We start from the raw sequence: 17,532 nt of genomic DNA on the forward strand, positions 1-17,532 counted from the left end.
TTTTCTGTAAAGAAGGTAAACATAGCACCTGGCTCAGGCATGTGAGGAGAAATGACCAGGCACTCACAACTACCAGCACACCATTTGTTACATTTGTACTTAATAAGTGTTAATGATGACTATAATTACAGCAGATGGCAAAAATGGATTGAAAAAAATCTCTGATCTAATTTCTGCATCTATAAGCATATGCACATAAAGTCTTTGGTAAGACGGTCTCTCATTGCCCAGGGTAGCTTCTAACGGAGTCTAATGATCTCTAAAAATACTCAGCTGTGCTCCTTGCTTTAGTAACAATGTCTTTAACTTCTGAGGGTTTTAGAATACATTTTTTATGGATATGAGGATTCTCTAATCAAGGCCAAGTCTAACACTTCTTTCTTTGTGCAGCTTTCTTGAGCCTCCCTTTGTCCTGATTTCCAACAATAATGCTGACTCTCTGACAGACTAAGTAATGTGGTGTTGCAAAAATTTTCTTACCCATGTGTATTTTCCATGGACTAAATTTCTTCAAGGTTAGGGACCATATCTTTTTCGTTCTTATGTTGCAGTCAGCACATATTATGAGATGTTTGTTTTCCAACTAAATATGTTTGCAAAGGCAGTAACTTTTGGTGCCTAGCTCAGTGACTGGCACACAATAAACAGCAGTTAAATATTTGCTGAGTATAAATGGTAGGCTTTTACTAGGTTTTCTGGATATAATTTTGTCAGGCTCTCCAGAAAATGTTTCCCACGATTAATGATCTATTTGTCTTCTTTGGTCTTGACTTTACTTTCCAGACCATTTTAGTGTCTGACTACATTACTGCTTTTTAACCTTTTTGCATGTTTCATTGTTGACTTTCACAGACATTTATCATGATATTGAAACCCAGATCATAAGAGTTAAGCAACATTCTGAGGGAGATGTTGACAACACAGAGGACTAGAAAGCTCTACCTCTATTTCTCTCACAGAGACACCAACTTAAAACAATATACAGACTAAAATAGCTTTATGAGAACTCAAGTCAGTTAGGAAGCTGCAGTACCCCAGGTCAGGGGAGAGCTGAGAACAGCTGCATTGAAATGGGCAAGAAGGGTCATTTCCCTTTACCTCTTGTTCCACCGACCCCACCCTTTGCCCAAGCCATCACAGCTCAGCCTCTGGCTCCTGGTTTCTCCAGGAGAGTAGTGGGAAAGAGAAGGGTGGAAAACTAACCCAGAGTTCTGGCCTTTTGTAGGGAAGCCCAAGGGTTTCTGTCTTGCCTGACTTGGAGTGCTGATGGTACTGGCAACAGTTGGCACTATAGGGCTTACAGTGCCCCAGATGGAGGCTGGAATGGTTCATCACGGTTGGGAGAGAGTGAGAAGAGTGGAGTATGTTCTTTGTGTTCCAACTTTTTGCAGGGCTGTCGAAGACTGATATTTGTCTTGCCTACCTGGGATGCTATTGGGGAGCTGAAAGACGGGATTCCTGGGGGCCAATGAGAAGAAAGGAGCAGGGAACATGCTGTACTGCAGACAGACACCAGAGGGAGCAAGAGATCCAGCTCCTAGAAGAGAAATTCGTAAACCTCTCTAATTGGCAAATTATACTCACAGCCCAGAAGTCACACCTCCTAAAAAGGTTTCAGAGATCCCCAGAATCTCTGTAGACTAGAATAGGTGGCTGCTTTTCCAAATGCATAAAACTTTGCAAAAACTCAGAAGGCGCGCGCGCGCACACACACGAAACATGACCCAAAGGACGAAATAAATTTCCAGAAATCAACTTCAAAGATACAGTGATCTATGAACTACCAAAGAATTCAGAATGATGGTTTTTAAGAAGCTCAATGACCTACAAGAGAATGCAAATAGGCAACTAAATGAAATCAGGAAAATGAGGTATGAACAAAATGACGTTATTAACAAAGAAAAAAACTATTACGAAGAACTGAACAGAAATTCTGGACCTGAAGAATACAGTGACTGAATTAAAAATATTTACTAGTGGGGTTCAATAGCAGACCTGATCAAGCAGCAGGAAGAATCAAAGAAGAAGGGAAGAAATTAAAAAAAAAAAAAAAAAGCAGAAAGAAAAGTGGAGAAATACTGAGGTACTTATGGGACGTCAGCAAATGAACCGATGAATGCATTATGGTACTTCTAGTAGAGAAAAAAAGGACAAAAAACTTATTTGAAGAAATAATGGCTCCAAACTTCCCAAAGCTGAGGAAGAATATGGACATCCAAATTTTAGAGTTAAGCAACATTATACGGACTGGACAGATACTTGATGACTGATTATACTTTTAGTGGCCTTAGTTTTATATCCAGGTGAAATTACTACTTTGAATTACTTTTATTCAGCAGAGGAGCAGACATGGTAAAGAATCTCATCTATAGCTCTGTCATAGTATCTTATTTGCCGAAGAGTGAAAAGGAGAAACAAGACTCTGAAGAGACATGCAGGCTTGGGGGAGAGAATTAAAGGAAGGGACACCTTCTCCTTACCCCTGTTGAATTCCTATGATAGTATATTAAGGGAAAATATCCATCCATGGATTGTAAAATGATGGCTATGATGTAATTCATAATCTTTTTCTTTGAATGAATCTTACCAAAGAGCCAAGAATGAGTTGAAATCACTAACTCTGTTCTAGACCTTATGCAACTTGCTGTTTTATATGGTTTTTCAACGTCTTATGATACAAAATTAATATTATAAAACCTCCCTAAAACCACAATTCTTAACCTCCCCTTTAATAACAAGATAAAAGTATGGATCCAAGTATCCTAGAAAAATGACAAAATTATCAAATTAACATAAAATTTCCGAGGTTTTACAGACTGCATGAAGCCCATCCATAGATGCCTTATATATCTGTGGGGACTCTCAGTTTAGAAGACTTTCTACTTCGATAGAAACTCTGGTGCTGTTTCCTCATGCCTGAAATAAAAGGGTAGACTACATGGTCCATAAAGTTCTTCCAGCTGGGAGTAAAATGCAGTAGACTACAAAATCTGGTAACAAACCAATTTAAAGTGCTTGTCTAAGGGGCTAGTGGATGACAGAAAAGTGAGAGAGAATTTTTGTATTTATTATAGCAAAAGAAAGATTAGCCTAGAAAATGAAGAGGTCATAGCACTTTGCTATCCCTTAGCCACTTAAATCCCGAAAGCATGTATATATTCTCATAGCAAAATTCTGAGATTCTGAAAAATTCAACAAACAAGTGGAGCCAAATATACCCTGAGTACCCCACCAAGAAACCATTAAACCATTATAGGGAGTTGTGATTCAGAACCACTAATTAAACATTTATTGAATGTTCAAGGTACTTAAAAAGGAGCTTATAATTCTGTTAATTAAATGACACTTTAATGTATGCATCATGCCTTGGAATTATCTAAGTCATATGTGGATAACATTACATTAATAAAAATGAATACATTTTATGTATACATGGAAAGACTGGAACATTCCTTCAATAATTTTATTCTTTACAAAATATATAAATAAATACAAACAATTCAACTTCTAAAGTATTACCACATTCAAGAAGATATTGCTATCACCATTCTAAATTACTGGAAGGCATTAATCTCTATTCCTTCATCTTCGATTTCAAGTGGCAAAAAGAAAACTGAATTGAGATTAAGTTGGGCTGTGATAACATTGCCAGGGACAGGCACATGAAGGAATAAACAGTCATGTCCAAGCAGGGAATGCTGGGGCCCCAGAAAAGCAATAGGAAAGGAGTCTACTGTGTCTTGCACTCGGGTGCATCTTTTCCTGAGGAGGTGTGCCACGGAGCTGGCTGAGGACCCACACTCTCTGCTCCAGCAGTTTGTTCTTCTGAGAAAAGACAAGAAAATCCAAAAGTAATCTTATTAAAAACCACACACACACACGCACACAGACACAGTTTGAATACAACTGGAAATGGAAACGATTTTAAGACAGTAGAGATATAAAGCATGAAAAATGACAATATGGTCATTAATGTCCTCATGTTTGGTCATTAAAAAGGTGAATGTCACTTCATCTGAGGTGGAGAAGTTTACTGTTTACTGTCTATTTTCTCATAAAATCAACTGTTACAGAACTGTTATAACCCTAACCCTAACCCGTTTTGTATATAAAGCCAAGAAGTAATAAAGTGTCACTTAAGTTTGAGATTAAAAGTGAATCAAACACAGATTGAGTCTAATTTTCCTTGGCCCTAAATTTAGGGGGGGAAAAAAAAAGCTGTGTTAAGCAAATAGTATATATTTTGGAGAATATTTAGTCATTCTTTGAACACTCTGAGGTTTTAAAAAGCACTTCAACTGTATTTATGTTTATAAGCAATATTCATTTTCAAATGATTAATTAAAATAAATCTCACATACCTGGTCTTTGCAATTATCTCAAGTTGTTGAGAAAATTTATCTTTTTATAATTCAAATTAAAAACTAACATTAAAATTCTTTTTGAATGGTATTTTACTAATTCAGGCTGGGACTATATCCTTTAATTCTGAAAAAAAATTTTTTTTTTTAAGATTTTATTTGACAGACAGAGAGAGAAGAGTGTGCACAAGCAGGGGGAGCAGCAGGCAGAGAGAGAAGGAGAAGCAGGCTCTCTGCTCAGCAGGGAGTCTGATGTGGGGCTTGATTCTAGGACTTGGACCATGATCTGAGCTGAAAGCAGACGCTCAACTGAGTCACCCAAGCACCCCTGAATTGGTCAGTTTTTGATTCATATATTCTTCTAGCTTACTCTTTTATTTACGTCAGTTAAAAACAGTACTAGAGTGATGCATATATTGATAAAAAGACTCAAGCATCTTTATTTGTGGTTGAATTAATTCATATCAGTCTATGTCCCTTGCACTATCAGATGAAATCAAAAGGTGATTAAAAGTTTCTCAGTTTTTCAGGGCACCATAGTAGGACAGAGCACTCTGCCAATCCTCCATCCACCCCTCTGTGTCTGGCACCTGGGCTGAGGTGGGGGTGACCCTTGACACGGCCTCCCTCCAACCAGTCAGGAGCCTCGCACTGCTGATTTTACTCCCAAATCTCTCCCATCCATCCATTTCTCTCTATCTCCCTTGAGCCTGCTCAAGTCCCCGCTACTATCACACCTCTTGCTTGGACAACTGTCATCAACTCTTGCTCCTATTAGTTGTTGGTCACCATAGAGCTAAGGTTCTGTGTTCAAAATTTATAACTCATTGTGATTCCCCCCATCATGTTGTTTAAAATCTTTCAAAGTCTTTGTCTATATGTTTTCAGGAAAAAGTAAAAATTCCTTTATACAATCGACAAATTGCCACACCTGGCTCTTCTGTTTGGTGGCACTGCCTCCACCCCCAGCAGCTTGGGTTCACTGTGCTCTGGCCAGCTTGCTTTCTTTCAGCCCCGACCCTGATTACAGTCCGTCCTACCCTGGGGGTGTCACTGTTCTATCTGCCTGAAATACGTCTTCCTCCTCTCTTTGTTAAACTGACTCACATTAACCTTTTAGATCTCCGAGTCCTTCTTCAAGGAAGACTTCCTTACTATTCCTGAAACAAAAGCCTATTATATGCCTCACAGCCTTTTATGCTCTAGAATTTTACCTATTTTTATTTTTGATTACTTGATTACTGTATCTCTCAGCAGGACTGTAAGCTTCTGTAGGGTGGGGACCATGTCTGGCTTAGCTTATTAATGTACCATCAGGGTCTCATCTCTGACACATAGTTGGAGACCAAAATTTTTTGCTGATTGGATAAATTAATAAGTAAATGAAACAAGTCTATGATCTCGCTTGTGTAAAATGAGGATAATGCTATTGGAAATACTGGCCCACCGCATTGATAAGAAAGGCTTCTTCACTGAAAGTTTTGTTTATAGGGTAGTGTCTTCATATTTTTAATAGAGTTTCTGATATCTTAGGGAAAAGTTGAAGGTTTAAGAGGTGGAATAAAGACTCAGTTTGGGGTAAAAAATGATGGATATCAGTGTTGTGCTTTGGAGAAACTTTCTTACAACAGAAATGCCAAATGAAGTCTGTGCACTGTAGCTTGTTCAACTATATCTGTCTAACCTTGCCCTTCAGGGCCACAAATTAAAGATAAGTTCTGACAGTTATCCCCTGATTTCCAAAGAACCAGTATATTTACATACCTGGGCAAAGGCCTAAACCAGAGTTATCAAAATAACGAACTGGATGAGGCGTTGGTAAAGACTTCGATCGGCTGTCAAAAAACCACGACTTTGGTGATTCCCTTGGCACAGGATCTTGTAAATTCCGTTCCTTGCATTGAGAAGGTGTATGCGGCCTCTTTTTGGTAGGTGTTCTAGTCACTTTAGGAGACTGTGGAGAATTCTCACAACTAACTTCTCTTTGAGTCTCTCTCTTAAGGATTCTTGCCTTCCATGTTTTGACCTCATTGGAAAGATGATGATTATTGCTTGAACAGAGGAGAAAAAAGAGAGAGAGAGAGAGAGAGAGAGAGAGAGGAGAGAGAGAGAGAGAGACTGTAAGTCTGTACAATTCCTGCATTTATTCACCTGGTACATTTGTTCTCTATTCCCTGGCCACATTCTGTGTCTTTCAGTTCCACTAACTGGTTATTTTTTGTGACCAAAAGCCTGTGCACTTGTTGCCCGCTGCCTAAAAGGCTTTCCAGTCTCTCCTTTCATCTGACCTAACTGTTGCCCTTTTCCACAGCTACTCTTTTATCAGTTTCTTCACCATCACTCCTCCCCACATTTAGAAAAGATCCTAGTTGTAGTTTTCTGTTCTTGCTGTTTAATAGCACTCATTGCAAAAAATTAGTTGTACAGTTATTTGTTTACTACCTATTGTTCTTCTATTGTATCATTGATAAAGTGCTTGGCACAAGATTCTAATTGTTGATAAAAGCCAAATATTAAATTTGTTAGAATTGTTTATAAAATAAAAAGAAAATAGGCTACAATAATAATGGACTCCATGAGTTCTCCTTTGACTTGGGTATGCAGACTTGCGGTCTATTTAAGTGGCTCTCTGCTCAGCAGGGACCCTGCTTCCCCCTCTCTCTGCCTGCCTCTCTGCCTATTTGTGACCTCTCTCTGTCAAATAATAAATAAAATCTTAAAAAAAAAAAAAGAATTTAAGTTGCCCCTTAAAGATTTTTCTTAACTTCCTGTTTCTGGCCTTGTTAAAAATAGGTCAATTGACAGATAGCAAACATCTGGAATGGGGGTAGTACAGTCTTATTCCTTTTAAAAAACATTTATTACATATATTCTAAAAGTTACTTCCCCATATGCGTGAAGGGTTGCCAACTGCAAAAACTTGTATGAAGGTGTATATACCAAACTCCCCACATGTAATAGCCAGAAGCATACTTTCAATATCACGTAAGCATATCTTACCTTAATAGTTCATTCTTTTGCTTTATTAGCTGTTCGTTTTGCTGCTTTAACTTTGAGACTTCTTTTTCTAGCCGTATATATTCACTTTTTAAAATAAGAGCTTTTGTGCTCTGTACAATGCCACTACCACCTCCACAAGTTAAGGGTTTATTTGAAGGCTGAGAGTCCGTACATTCTGACACAACTGTGAGGGGGGCAAATACACCAATAGGGCATCATTTTCATTATCTCCAAAGTTTAAAATAGAGGAAATACTACGAACAGCCATTAAGTCACTGCAAAAACCAGACTATCTCAATCACCACCAGGTCCCTAGAAGCCATCCTTCCTTCCTCCTTTTACCTCCTCTGCTAAGCCTGCTTGATCAACACTTCTAATTGTCCCTAGAATCCTCCCCCTTCTCTCCAGCCACCAGTTCCATCAGCACAACACTGCTGGCTGGAAGCTTCCACTATGAGGGCAGCAGCAGGCCCCACCCCCCCATTAGTGTTGTCCTTCCCTGCTCTCTCCTCTGCATCAGTGGACACCCTGGAGGGCTTCTCATAGCACAAAATGTGTGTGTGGGGTCCACCACCAGTCATTCAGTGCGCTCTAAATTCTCAAGACATAGTTGTAACTAAATAAAATTCAGAATGATACAAAAGCATATATTATTAAGTATTCTACACTATATGTGTGAAAAAAAGATAAGGACATGTTTTGTAAATTTTAAAATTTAAAGGCATTTAAAAATTTAGGCATTTACGGTGCCTGGGTGGCTAAGGGTTAAAGCCTCTGTCTTCGGCTCAGGTCATGATCTCAGGGTCCTGGGATCGAGTCCCGCATCGGGCTCTCTGCTCAGCAGGGAGCCTGCTTCCTCCTCTCTCTCTGCCTGCCCCTCTGCCTAATTGTGACCTCTCTCTGTCAAATAAATAAAATAAAATCTTAAAAAAAAATATTTAGGCATTTAAAAATGTCTAAAAATTTGATGCACTTATAGAGTAGAACAAGCCACCACTTAACTGACAATTTACAAAAGAGGGTGAGGTGTGTGGGGATAAGATACTCAAAGTCCATTTTCTTTCGAATTACTCTGAGTTCAGATATATGTACCTGGGAAAGAAACAATGACAACAAATCATGCTTGTTTCTAGTTCTGTCTCTTAAAGTTTTCCAGGTAGGGGTGAACTTCTCCAGCAACAGATACTAGAGAAGTTCAGGTCAAACATGTATGAGACAACATCTTTAAAACTATCTCATTTTTTAAAAAAATGTGTGGATAATAATACACACAAGTATTACCTTATGTTGGATTGACATTCAGAATTTTCAGTGTGCTTTTACACATAACTTTCAGTTTGAGCCTTACAATACATATATATGTGTTATAATATATCATATATTTACATATATACACATACATATATACAATATGTAAAAAATATATACACACATATATACAATATGTAAATATATAAATGTATATGTATATATGTAATATATGTAAAAATATATATGTATACATATACAATATAATATGTAAACTATATATAGTTTATATATATCACATATATATAAATATATATATGGAGGTCAGGTATCATCCCCTTGATTTCATAAAGCCATCAAATGAGGACTGGTCCTGACTTAGTTCACTGCTTGTTTACTACACAAAGCTGTCCCAAGTACTGTTCAACATCCTCTCTTTTCAAATGAAACAAAGAGAGTTATATGGAAAAAGGTACATGTTGAGGAATGTACATGCAGAAATTTGATCATTAGACTTGAAAACTGTATTGAAAAGATAAATTTGAATGACTTTGCAAGTAAGCATTAACTCTATTTTCAGTACTAAGAACATGTAGGATATTATTTCCTTTTTTCCACGGTGTGCTGATTGTATTTTTGCTGTGCATATGGTTAAAGTCTATTACAATATGGTTGTATCTTTATTGGGAAGGTTACTTTTACCTTGCTAGTTACATCATTCTTTTATAGTACTGAAGATATCTTCACCCACATGTAAAGATCTGATAATGCAAAGGTAAAACTCTTATTTTTTTAGAATCTATAATGGATAAATAGTTGAGATTACAGGAAACTAAAGAGATATGACAGGATAAATATGATCCCAATAAATTCATTTCAAAAATAGTTTTTTCTAACTTAGTCATTAACAGTTTATTCTTGACCGTCACAAATATAACAGTCTTCAAAAGGTCTAAGTATATTGAGAAATAAGATGGAAAGGATCTGGCAGTATCAGTATTTTCTCCTTACTTGAGGTATCTTGGGCTTGTTGATTTCTTCTCAGATTTTCTCTCAATACCCTTATAACTTCTTTTTGATATTCTACAGTGGCTTTTGTAGAAGTAATTCTAAAAAGAACAACAGAAACATGTAAAAGCTTTGTAACTAATTTTTCATGGAAGAATAAACAGAACTACTATCAATAAGTTATATCACATTGACATAAAACCCATAAATTGCAGTAGGGTATCAAGTATTTTATAGGTGTAATGCCATCAAATTGGAAATATTCTATTTGGTTGCAGGAGTAATTTTTAAAATTCTTTTTAAATTTCTGGAAGCCCAATAGCTTTGTTAATCAGATACAATTACCAGAGCATAAAAGTGAAAAGAACTTTTACCTATTTCAACACTGTCAGGGAAGCAAACCCTGACTGCAGCTCTAGTCTAATGTGATACAAAGGTCAAATTCTGCTCACTGTTCCCTAGTAGAAAGTGACATTTTAGGAATTGTTGGCCTAAGTGTTAATCAGCAGTGTTAAATCATGAGACTTTCTGCTTTTAGAGACTCTGAAAGTATCTGCTGATTCTATTCTATATGTAAAATTGCCTTTTAAAAAAAGATTTATTTATTTATTTGAGAGAGAGAGAGAGACATTTATTTATATGAGAGAGAGAGCGTGCAAGAGGGAGAGGGAGAGAAAAAAGCAAATAGACTCTGTGTGGAGCTGAATACAGAACTCGATCTCAGGACCCTGAGATAATGACTTGAGCTGAAACCAAGAGTTAGATGTTTAACCGACTGCATCACCCAGGTGCCCCTGAAATTGCTTTTTTGTAATGAGGAAACTGATAGGTGTAAATTTCACTAAAACCCATAGTCTTATCAGTGGAAGGCTGGTTAGAATGCATGAAGCTTCAGAGTGTTACTTTTTGGGCAAATTTGGTATCATTGTTAAATATTTAGAGGAAGAACAAAAAGCATTAGGAGTCAGAAGGAGTCTTAAGAAATCATCTAATACAAACCTGTACTTACTGATTATGAATACAAAGGCCAGAGAGATTAAACAGCTTATATGTAAGGTGATATAATAATAAGTGGCAATATTATATTTCCAATTCACTGTCTCTGACTGTTTAATGTTCATTATGTTATATCATTAAGAATCTCAGGCATGCCATTATATATAGTACATATAAATAAAAAGAACTCAGTCATGCTTTTTGGGTACTAGGTACCATAATTTAAAATGATATACAATTTTACACAAAAACACAATAGGAAGAGCAAGTTAAAATAAGAGAACCAACAGAAACCTTGGTCGAACTGCTAAATACACAAAGATACACATATATTTAGGTTCTTAACATTCAATTTCAAGCATATAAAGACCGTTTTTTATGCTGTTTATTTAAGATAGCAAGAAGCATCAAAAGACATAGTGTGTTAGTAATTGATCATTTGATTATTTTTAATCAAATGATCATTGATTATTTTTAAAAAATTTTGCTGATGTAATGAGAATTTAGCAAATTTAAAATCTGTGGATGTTTGTATTTATTTTAAAAAGCAGTAATAGGGGTGCCTGGGTGGCTCAGTTGGTTAAAAAGCAGTAATAATACTTTCATATATTTTAAAAAGTTAACTTTTTAATGCAAAAAAATTTAGATGGGAAAATTAACTTTTATTCCTTTTAAAGATTTATTTATTTGACAGAGAGAGAGAGCAAGAGAGTGAGAGAGCACAAGCAGGAGGAGCAGCAGGCAGAGGAAGAGGGAAAAGCAGGCTCCTTGCTGAGCAAGGAGCCCAATGTGGGGCTCAATCTTAGGACCCTGGGATCATGACCTGAGCCGAAGGCAGATGCTTAAGTGATTGAGCTTAAGGGTTCCCGAAACTTAAACTATTAAAGTCATGTTCAGTTAAGGCAAAGACATACTTTTTTTCTTTTTTTTAATGATAATTATGAGTATTTATTTGGCATTTTCAAAACATGATACGCTAACTAATAACTGTCTAAAAAAGACAGAAAAAATCACAGATTTTAAAACATTTCAAATAAGTACTTATATCCAACTACAGGTAAAAGAAATATGTAATAATACAGAAGATTTCCATAATACAAGAAAAAAATACCTATTTCAACAGTATGGTAAGCAACCTGAAAAAGATAAGAAATTCTGACATACTCTTTTTCAAACTCTTTAGCATTTTTCATCTTCTCTAGGTCTATTTTCACCAGCTTCGTTTTGAGATCTTCAATTTCTTCTTTATAGGGCTTAGCTCCTAAAGCAACTTTGTCCTAATTTTTTTAGAGAAGAGAAAAATAATTTCAGAGCAGTTTTAAAGAGCTGTAGGATTTGGCAGGAACATTTTAAAACAGTAAACTCCAAATACATGAAAAGTGAAAAGCACAGAATTTAACCCTAAAATGAACAACATGTACATATTTGATGTGAAGTATACATGAAATTATTGGAAGCTAACAGGGAATTAAGAACACATGACTTCCACTTTTTAAAAAATTTTATTCATTTGAGAGGAGAGTGAGAGAGAGCATGAGCAGGGTGAGGGGCAGATGGAGAGGGAGAAGTAGACTCCTCACTGAACAGGGAACCTGACAAGGGGCTTGATCCTGGGACTCCTGGATCATGACCTGAGCCAAAGGCAGGCACTTAACCTACTGAGCCACCCAGGTGCCCCTTCATTTCCTAAAACAAATTTTTCTTCATTTAAAAATGATAGAAACAAAATGAAACAGAAAGGTTGAAAATAATGGGTAGACAAAGGTAAATCAGGAAAATGAAATAAAAAGATGTCAGAATGGCAATATAAATATCAAACTAGAATTGAATTCAAGGTCCAAAGTACTATAAAATGTTGGGATATTTGTACTCAAAGATGGTTCATTCCAGTGCTGAAAATACATCTACTTTCTACTTGGAGAAAAAACATCATATGTAAATACATACATATATTTAAACTTTTTTATAAATAGACTTTTATTTTTAGAGCAACTTTAGGTTTATAGAAAAATTGAGCAGAGAGCACAGAGTTCCTATATATCCTTGTCATGCTCCGTCTCCCTCCTCATGTTGTCCATTTCCCCTATTATTAACATCACATTTTAGTGATGGGCCAATATTGATACATTCCAGGCTGCGTTCGGGTTTATTGTTTGTATCGTATAGTTTATGGGTTTTGACAAATGTACAAAGACACATGTTCTTTAGTACAGTATCATACAGAATACATTCACTATCTTAAAAACCCCATGTTCCACCTATTCGTCCTTCCCTCCCTTACCCCTTCTGGACCATTGGCAATCATTGATCTTTTTACTGTCTCCCTGGTTTTTTCTTTTTCAGAATATCATATAGTTGGAATCACTTTTCAGTTTGGCTTCTTTTAATGAACAGTGTGCATTTAAGGTCCATCCATGTCTTTGTGGCTCAATAGCTTATTTCTTATTACTGCTGAATAAATCACTCATTTCTTTTTAGCACCGTACCACAGCCATAGATATTGAACAAAAAATAAAATCCATTTAAATAGGGACCTAGAGGGGCGCCTGGGTGGCTCAGAGGATTAATTAAGCCTCTGCCTTTGGCTCAGGTCATGATCTCAGGGTTCTGGGATCGAGCTCCACATCGGGCTCTCTGCTCTGCCCCCACCTACCTGCCTCTCTGCCTACTTGTCATCTCACTCTCTCTGTCAAATAAATAAATAAAATCTTTAAACAAAAATAAATAAATAGGGACCTAGAGAGCTCTCTTTATTCCTCTAGGCTTTCCCAACCCAACGCCCAGAGAAACGTTTACACGCATACCATGGCCAGCAAAGACGAAAAAGATGCAAAACCTCCAAAAATGAAAGATGATCAGCTTAAGGAGGTGGATGACAGCATAAGATAAGCTCATTCTTGGAGGAGCCCAGTGTTTGCTTCGTCCCAGCACCAGTTCAATACCCCACCTTCTGAGTCAGATGCTGATGTCAGTGCCTCCCTGAGCATGTGACTGGCTGGAGTGTGGGCAATTTTCTAAGAAACTGCTGAACTCTCTTTCAAATGGACTGTCCCAGTTGCTGTCCTACAACAATGGATTCTTACTGTTCTACCTCCTCACCAGCATTTTTAGTGTGGCGCATGGGATTTTGGCCATGATGGCATTTTGAGATACCATAGTTGTGCAGTGGTATTTTGTAATTCTCTAATGACATACCATGCTGAGAATCTTTTCATATACTTATTTGTCACACATATATCTTCTTAGGTGGAGTGCCTGCTCAGAACTGTTGTCTTTTTTTTTTTTTAAGATTTTATTTATTTATTTGAAAGAGTGAGAGGATCACAAGTAGGCAGAGAGGTAGGCACAGAGAGAGGGGGAAGCAGGCTCTCCGCCGAGTAGAGAGCCCGATGCAGGGCTAGATACCAGGACCCTGAGATCATGACCTGAGCCAAAGGCAGAGGCTTTAACCCACTGAGCCACCCAGGCACCCCTGTTGTCTGTTTTTTAATTGACTTTTTTAAAAAAAAGATTTTATTTATTTTAATCGACTTTCTTTTTTATGATCAAGTTTTAAAAGTTCTTCGCATATTTAGGACAACAGCTCTTTATCAGATATGTGTTTTGCAGAATTTTTTCCTTTGGTCTGTGACTTGTCCTTTTATTTTCTTAACTGTCTTTCACGGAGCAGATATTTTTAATTTAAACGGAGTCCAACTTAAAAATTTTTTCTTTAATGGATCATGTTTTTGATGTTGTATCTAAAAAGACACCATCAAACCCAGTCACTTGGGTTTTTTATTTTATGTTCTGAGGGTTTTTTAGTTTTGTCTTTTACATTTAGATTTTTTTTTTTTTTTTTTTTTTTTTAATTACTTAGAGAGAGCACAAGGCAGCGGGGGAGAGGGAGAAGCAGGGAGCCTGACACGGGACTCGATCCCAGGATCCCGGGATCATGACCTGAGCTGAAGGCAGATGCTTAATGACTGAGGCACCAGGTGCCCCTACATTTGGATTTTTGATCAACTGAGTTAATCCTTTTGGAAGATAGAAGGTCTGTGTTAAGATTTGTTTTTCTGTTTGTGGAAGTCCAGTTGTTCTAGCATCATTAGTTGCTAAGACTAAACTTCTCCACTGACTTGCCTTTGTTCTCCTGTCAAGGATCCAGTGGCTGCATTTGTGTTGGTCTATATCTAAGCTCTCTATTCTCTTCCATTGATTTAATTTACTTTTAAAAGTTTAAAGAACTCTTAAAAAAAGGTATTCATTTACGACACTAGAAAGAAAATTTCAATATATTTGAGAAATGCAGAAATTAGTTTTTTGCCACAATATAATGAAATAAATTAGTCATATATAACATTATTTAAAACATTCTCACGTAAAAGAAATCAAAACTGAAAATACTGAATTAGAAATGAAAGATAACAGAATTCCATATTTCAGACATATAGTATGTGACCAAAGCTGCACTCAAGAAATACTGATGGTCTTAGATTTACTGAATAAATGGAAAAGACTGAAAATATAAAGTTCATGGTTAACAACACCTATTTATCATTTGTATTTTTAGAGAGTTTCAGTTGAGAAACTCTAGTGGCTCTATCTAAAAAAGAATTCCTTTGAAATTCTGATTTGAATTACATGAAATTTAGGAATTAATTTGGGAAAAACTTAGGATTGTATAGTATTTAGGTTCCAATCTAGGAAATGGTGTGTTTCTTATAAACCACATGCTCCTCTATATTTCTTTTTAAAGTTTTATTTTTCTTTTCATATATGTTGCCCTCATTTTGTTAAGGTTAGTCATTCAATCATCTTATTTTAGATTTTGTGGCCATTATAAATAAGATCTTTTTTTTCCCCCCTCATGCAGGATGTCCATGAAGTTCTACTACAGTTTAAATTTTTGATCCATTCACTGCTACTTGACATAAACAATTTGTAATGATGTAACAAAGGAAATGTATCAAGATTTAAACAAAATTTTCAATGATTCATTTGTTCAAATTACTTTCTTCTCTATTCAATTAACAAACCCTACATTATTATATTAGACAGCTATATCTAAGATGTTTTAAAATAGTGGTGAATAGGTTAAAAGTGTTTTCTTATGCCAAGTCTTGAGTTAAAAACATTGTTGCATTTTATAGAATGTTTATATAATACCAAAAAAAAAACTATATGAAGATTTTATGAAAGTCTTGTGTTCTTTCTTTCCCTGTAGGTAATATACAATGCCATAACCCAGAAATAGTTATTTCTGGTAAGCAGGAAAGATGTTTATCTCTCCATAGATGTCTGTATCAATTTACACAGAATGTGGAGAAATTTGTTGCTTACTTCCTATCTTGATCCACTTCCTTCACTTCTGTGCAGAGACTGAAACCGCTATCTGCACTGTGTTGTTACCGCCCCCCACCCCCACTCCCAATCAACTAACTGGCTTGCTCCATCTTGGTATCTTTTGGTTACTCCTTATTTCTTAACCATTATGCTCATGGCTTTGTCCAGTCTCATGACTTTTATATGCTGACAATTCCCCAAACTCACACGTCAAGTCTATGTGTATACATACATACATAGATTTGTGTATACATATGACTGCTTCAGTCATATCTCAAGTTGGGAGTCCCCAATAGCCATTTCAAATTCAATGTGTCCAAAACTTAGTTTCGATTTAGCTCCCACGGTTTCAGACTTGCTCTTCTGACAGTCTTTCCCTTCTCCATAGATGGCAAGTCCATCCTTCTAGTTGTTCAAGCCAAAAAATCTGGAATCATCTCTGACTCCAAGAAATATGAGGAAAGAGTATGTACCACTTTAAGACAATTTTAGCTTCTCCATCTGTCCCTTTCCTGTGAACCCAGGCACGGACAGTTTACAACTTGGCTTTAACCATACACATAAAAACAGCCCCTGAGGGGGTGGTGGAGAAACAGGATGGGAGAGAAGTAAGCCTCTGAATGATCACGTGGAAGGAAGCTGGAATTCACATGGAATTCACACTTTTGTATAGGACAGAGAAATAAGATTCCCTTTTGTTGGAGTTGCTGTAGTTTGGGTCCCTTTGTTGTAGTAGTTGGTATGTCACATTAACAAACACGCCCTCCTGGACTTTATTTTCAAAGAGCAGGCTTTAAAAAATTACATCAGACCATTATATCCTTTTGCCAAAATCCTCTGATGACTTCCCGTCTCACTCAAAATAAAAACCAAAGTTCTTATAATAGATTGCAAGACCTTTTATGATTTGACTCTCTGCTACTTCTCACCTTATTTCCCATCTCTTCCCTTTGCTCATTCTGCTCAGGAGAATGTTTCTTAAACATACATACTTGTTTTGTACGTTTTCTTTTTTTCTTTTTTCTTTCTTTTTTGCACATTTTAATTAATTTTTTTTAAATAAACATATAATGTGTTTTTATCCCCAGGGGTATAGGTCTGTGAATCGCCAGGTTTACACACTTCACAGCACTCATCATAGTATATACCCTCCCCAATGTCCATAACCCCCGCCCCAACCTGCCTCCCCCCAGCAACCCTCAGTTTGTTTTGTGAGATTAAGAGTCACTTATGGTTTATCACTTTCTTGTTTCTTAAACATACATACACTATTTGTGATCTCCTTTGCTTGGAAGACCCTTCCCCACCACATAGCTCACCCATCCCCTCAAGTCAGCATAGCGGTACAGCTCTCCTCAGCTCAACCCTTTGTAAGATCATATCTGCTTCCCTCATGCCCCCACTCTCACCTAGTACCCACACACTCCTTGTCTAGTCTGGCTTAATTTTTTCCTACCATACTTTTTACCATCTGACACACATATATAGTTTCTTATTTTCTCTCTTCCTGAACCAGAATGTAAGTTCCTTGAAAGAAACGAGGGGCTGTTATTTCTTTCCACTGCTGTGCACATGACATCCAGAGCAAAAACCA

At 36.7% G+C, this 17,532-nt stretch overlaps 1 protein-coding gene across 5 annotated transcripts in view; it reads right to left on the minus strand.

The window, feature by feature from the left end:
• Window positions 1-3,326: 3,326 nt before the first annotated feature.
• The window catches only part of CENPE (centromere protein E), a 76,939-nt gene continuing 62,733 nt past the window's right edge, over window positions 3,327-17,532 (minus strand). For all 5 annotated transcript variants that reach the window (XM_013054032.2, XM_045067073.1, XM_045067072.1 and 2 more), the window contains 5 exons: window positions 11,778-11,890; window positions 9,621-9,718; window positions 7,362-7,545; window positions 6,126-6,412; window positions 3,327-3,825 (listed from right to left, as the gene is read on the minus strand). In XM_013054032.2, the coding sequence (XP_012909486.1) occupies window positions 3,731-3,825; window positions 6,126-6,412; window positions 7,362-7,545; window positions 9,621-9,718; window positions 11,778-11,890 (777 nt within the window). In that variant the 3' untranslated portion in view covers window positions 3,327-3,730. The remainder of the gene's footprint in view (window positions 3,826-6,125; window positions 6,413-7,361; window positions 7,546-9,620; window positions 9,719-11,777; window positions 11,891-17,532) is intronic.

Source organism: Mustela putorius, unplaced genomic scaffold (genome assembly GCF_011764305.1).
Source record: "Mustela putorius furo isolate JIRA1106 unplaced genomic scaffold, ASM1176430v1.1 tig00003871_pilon_pilon_pilon, whole genome shotgun sequence".
NCBI classification, from domain to species: domain Eukaryota; kingdom Metazoa; phylum Chordata; class Mammalia; order Carnivora; family Mustelidae; genus Mustela; species Mustela putorius.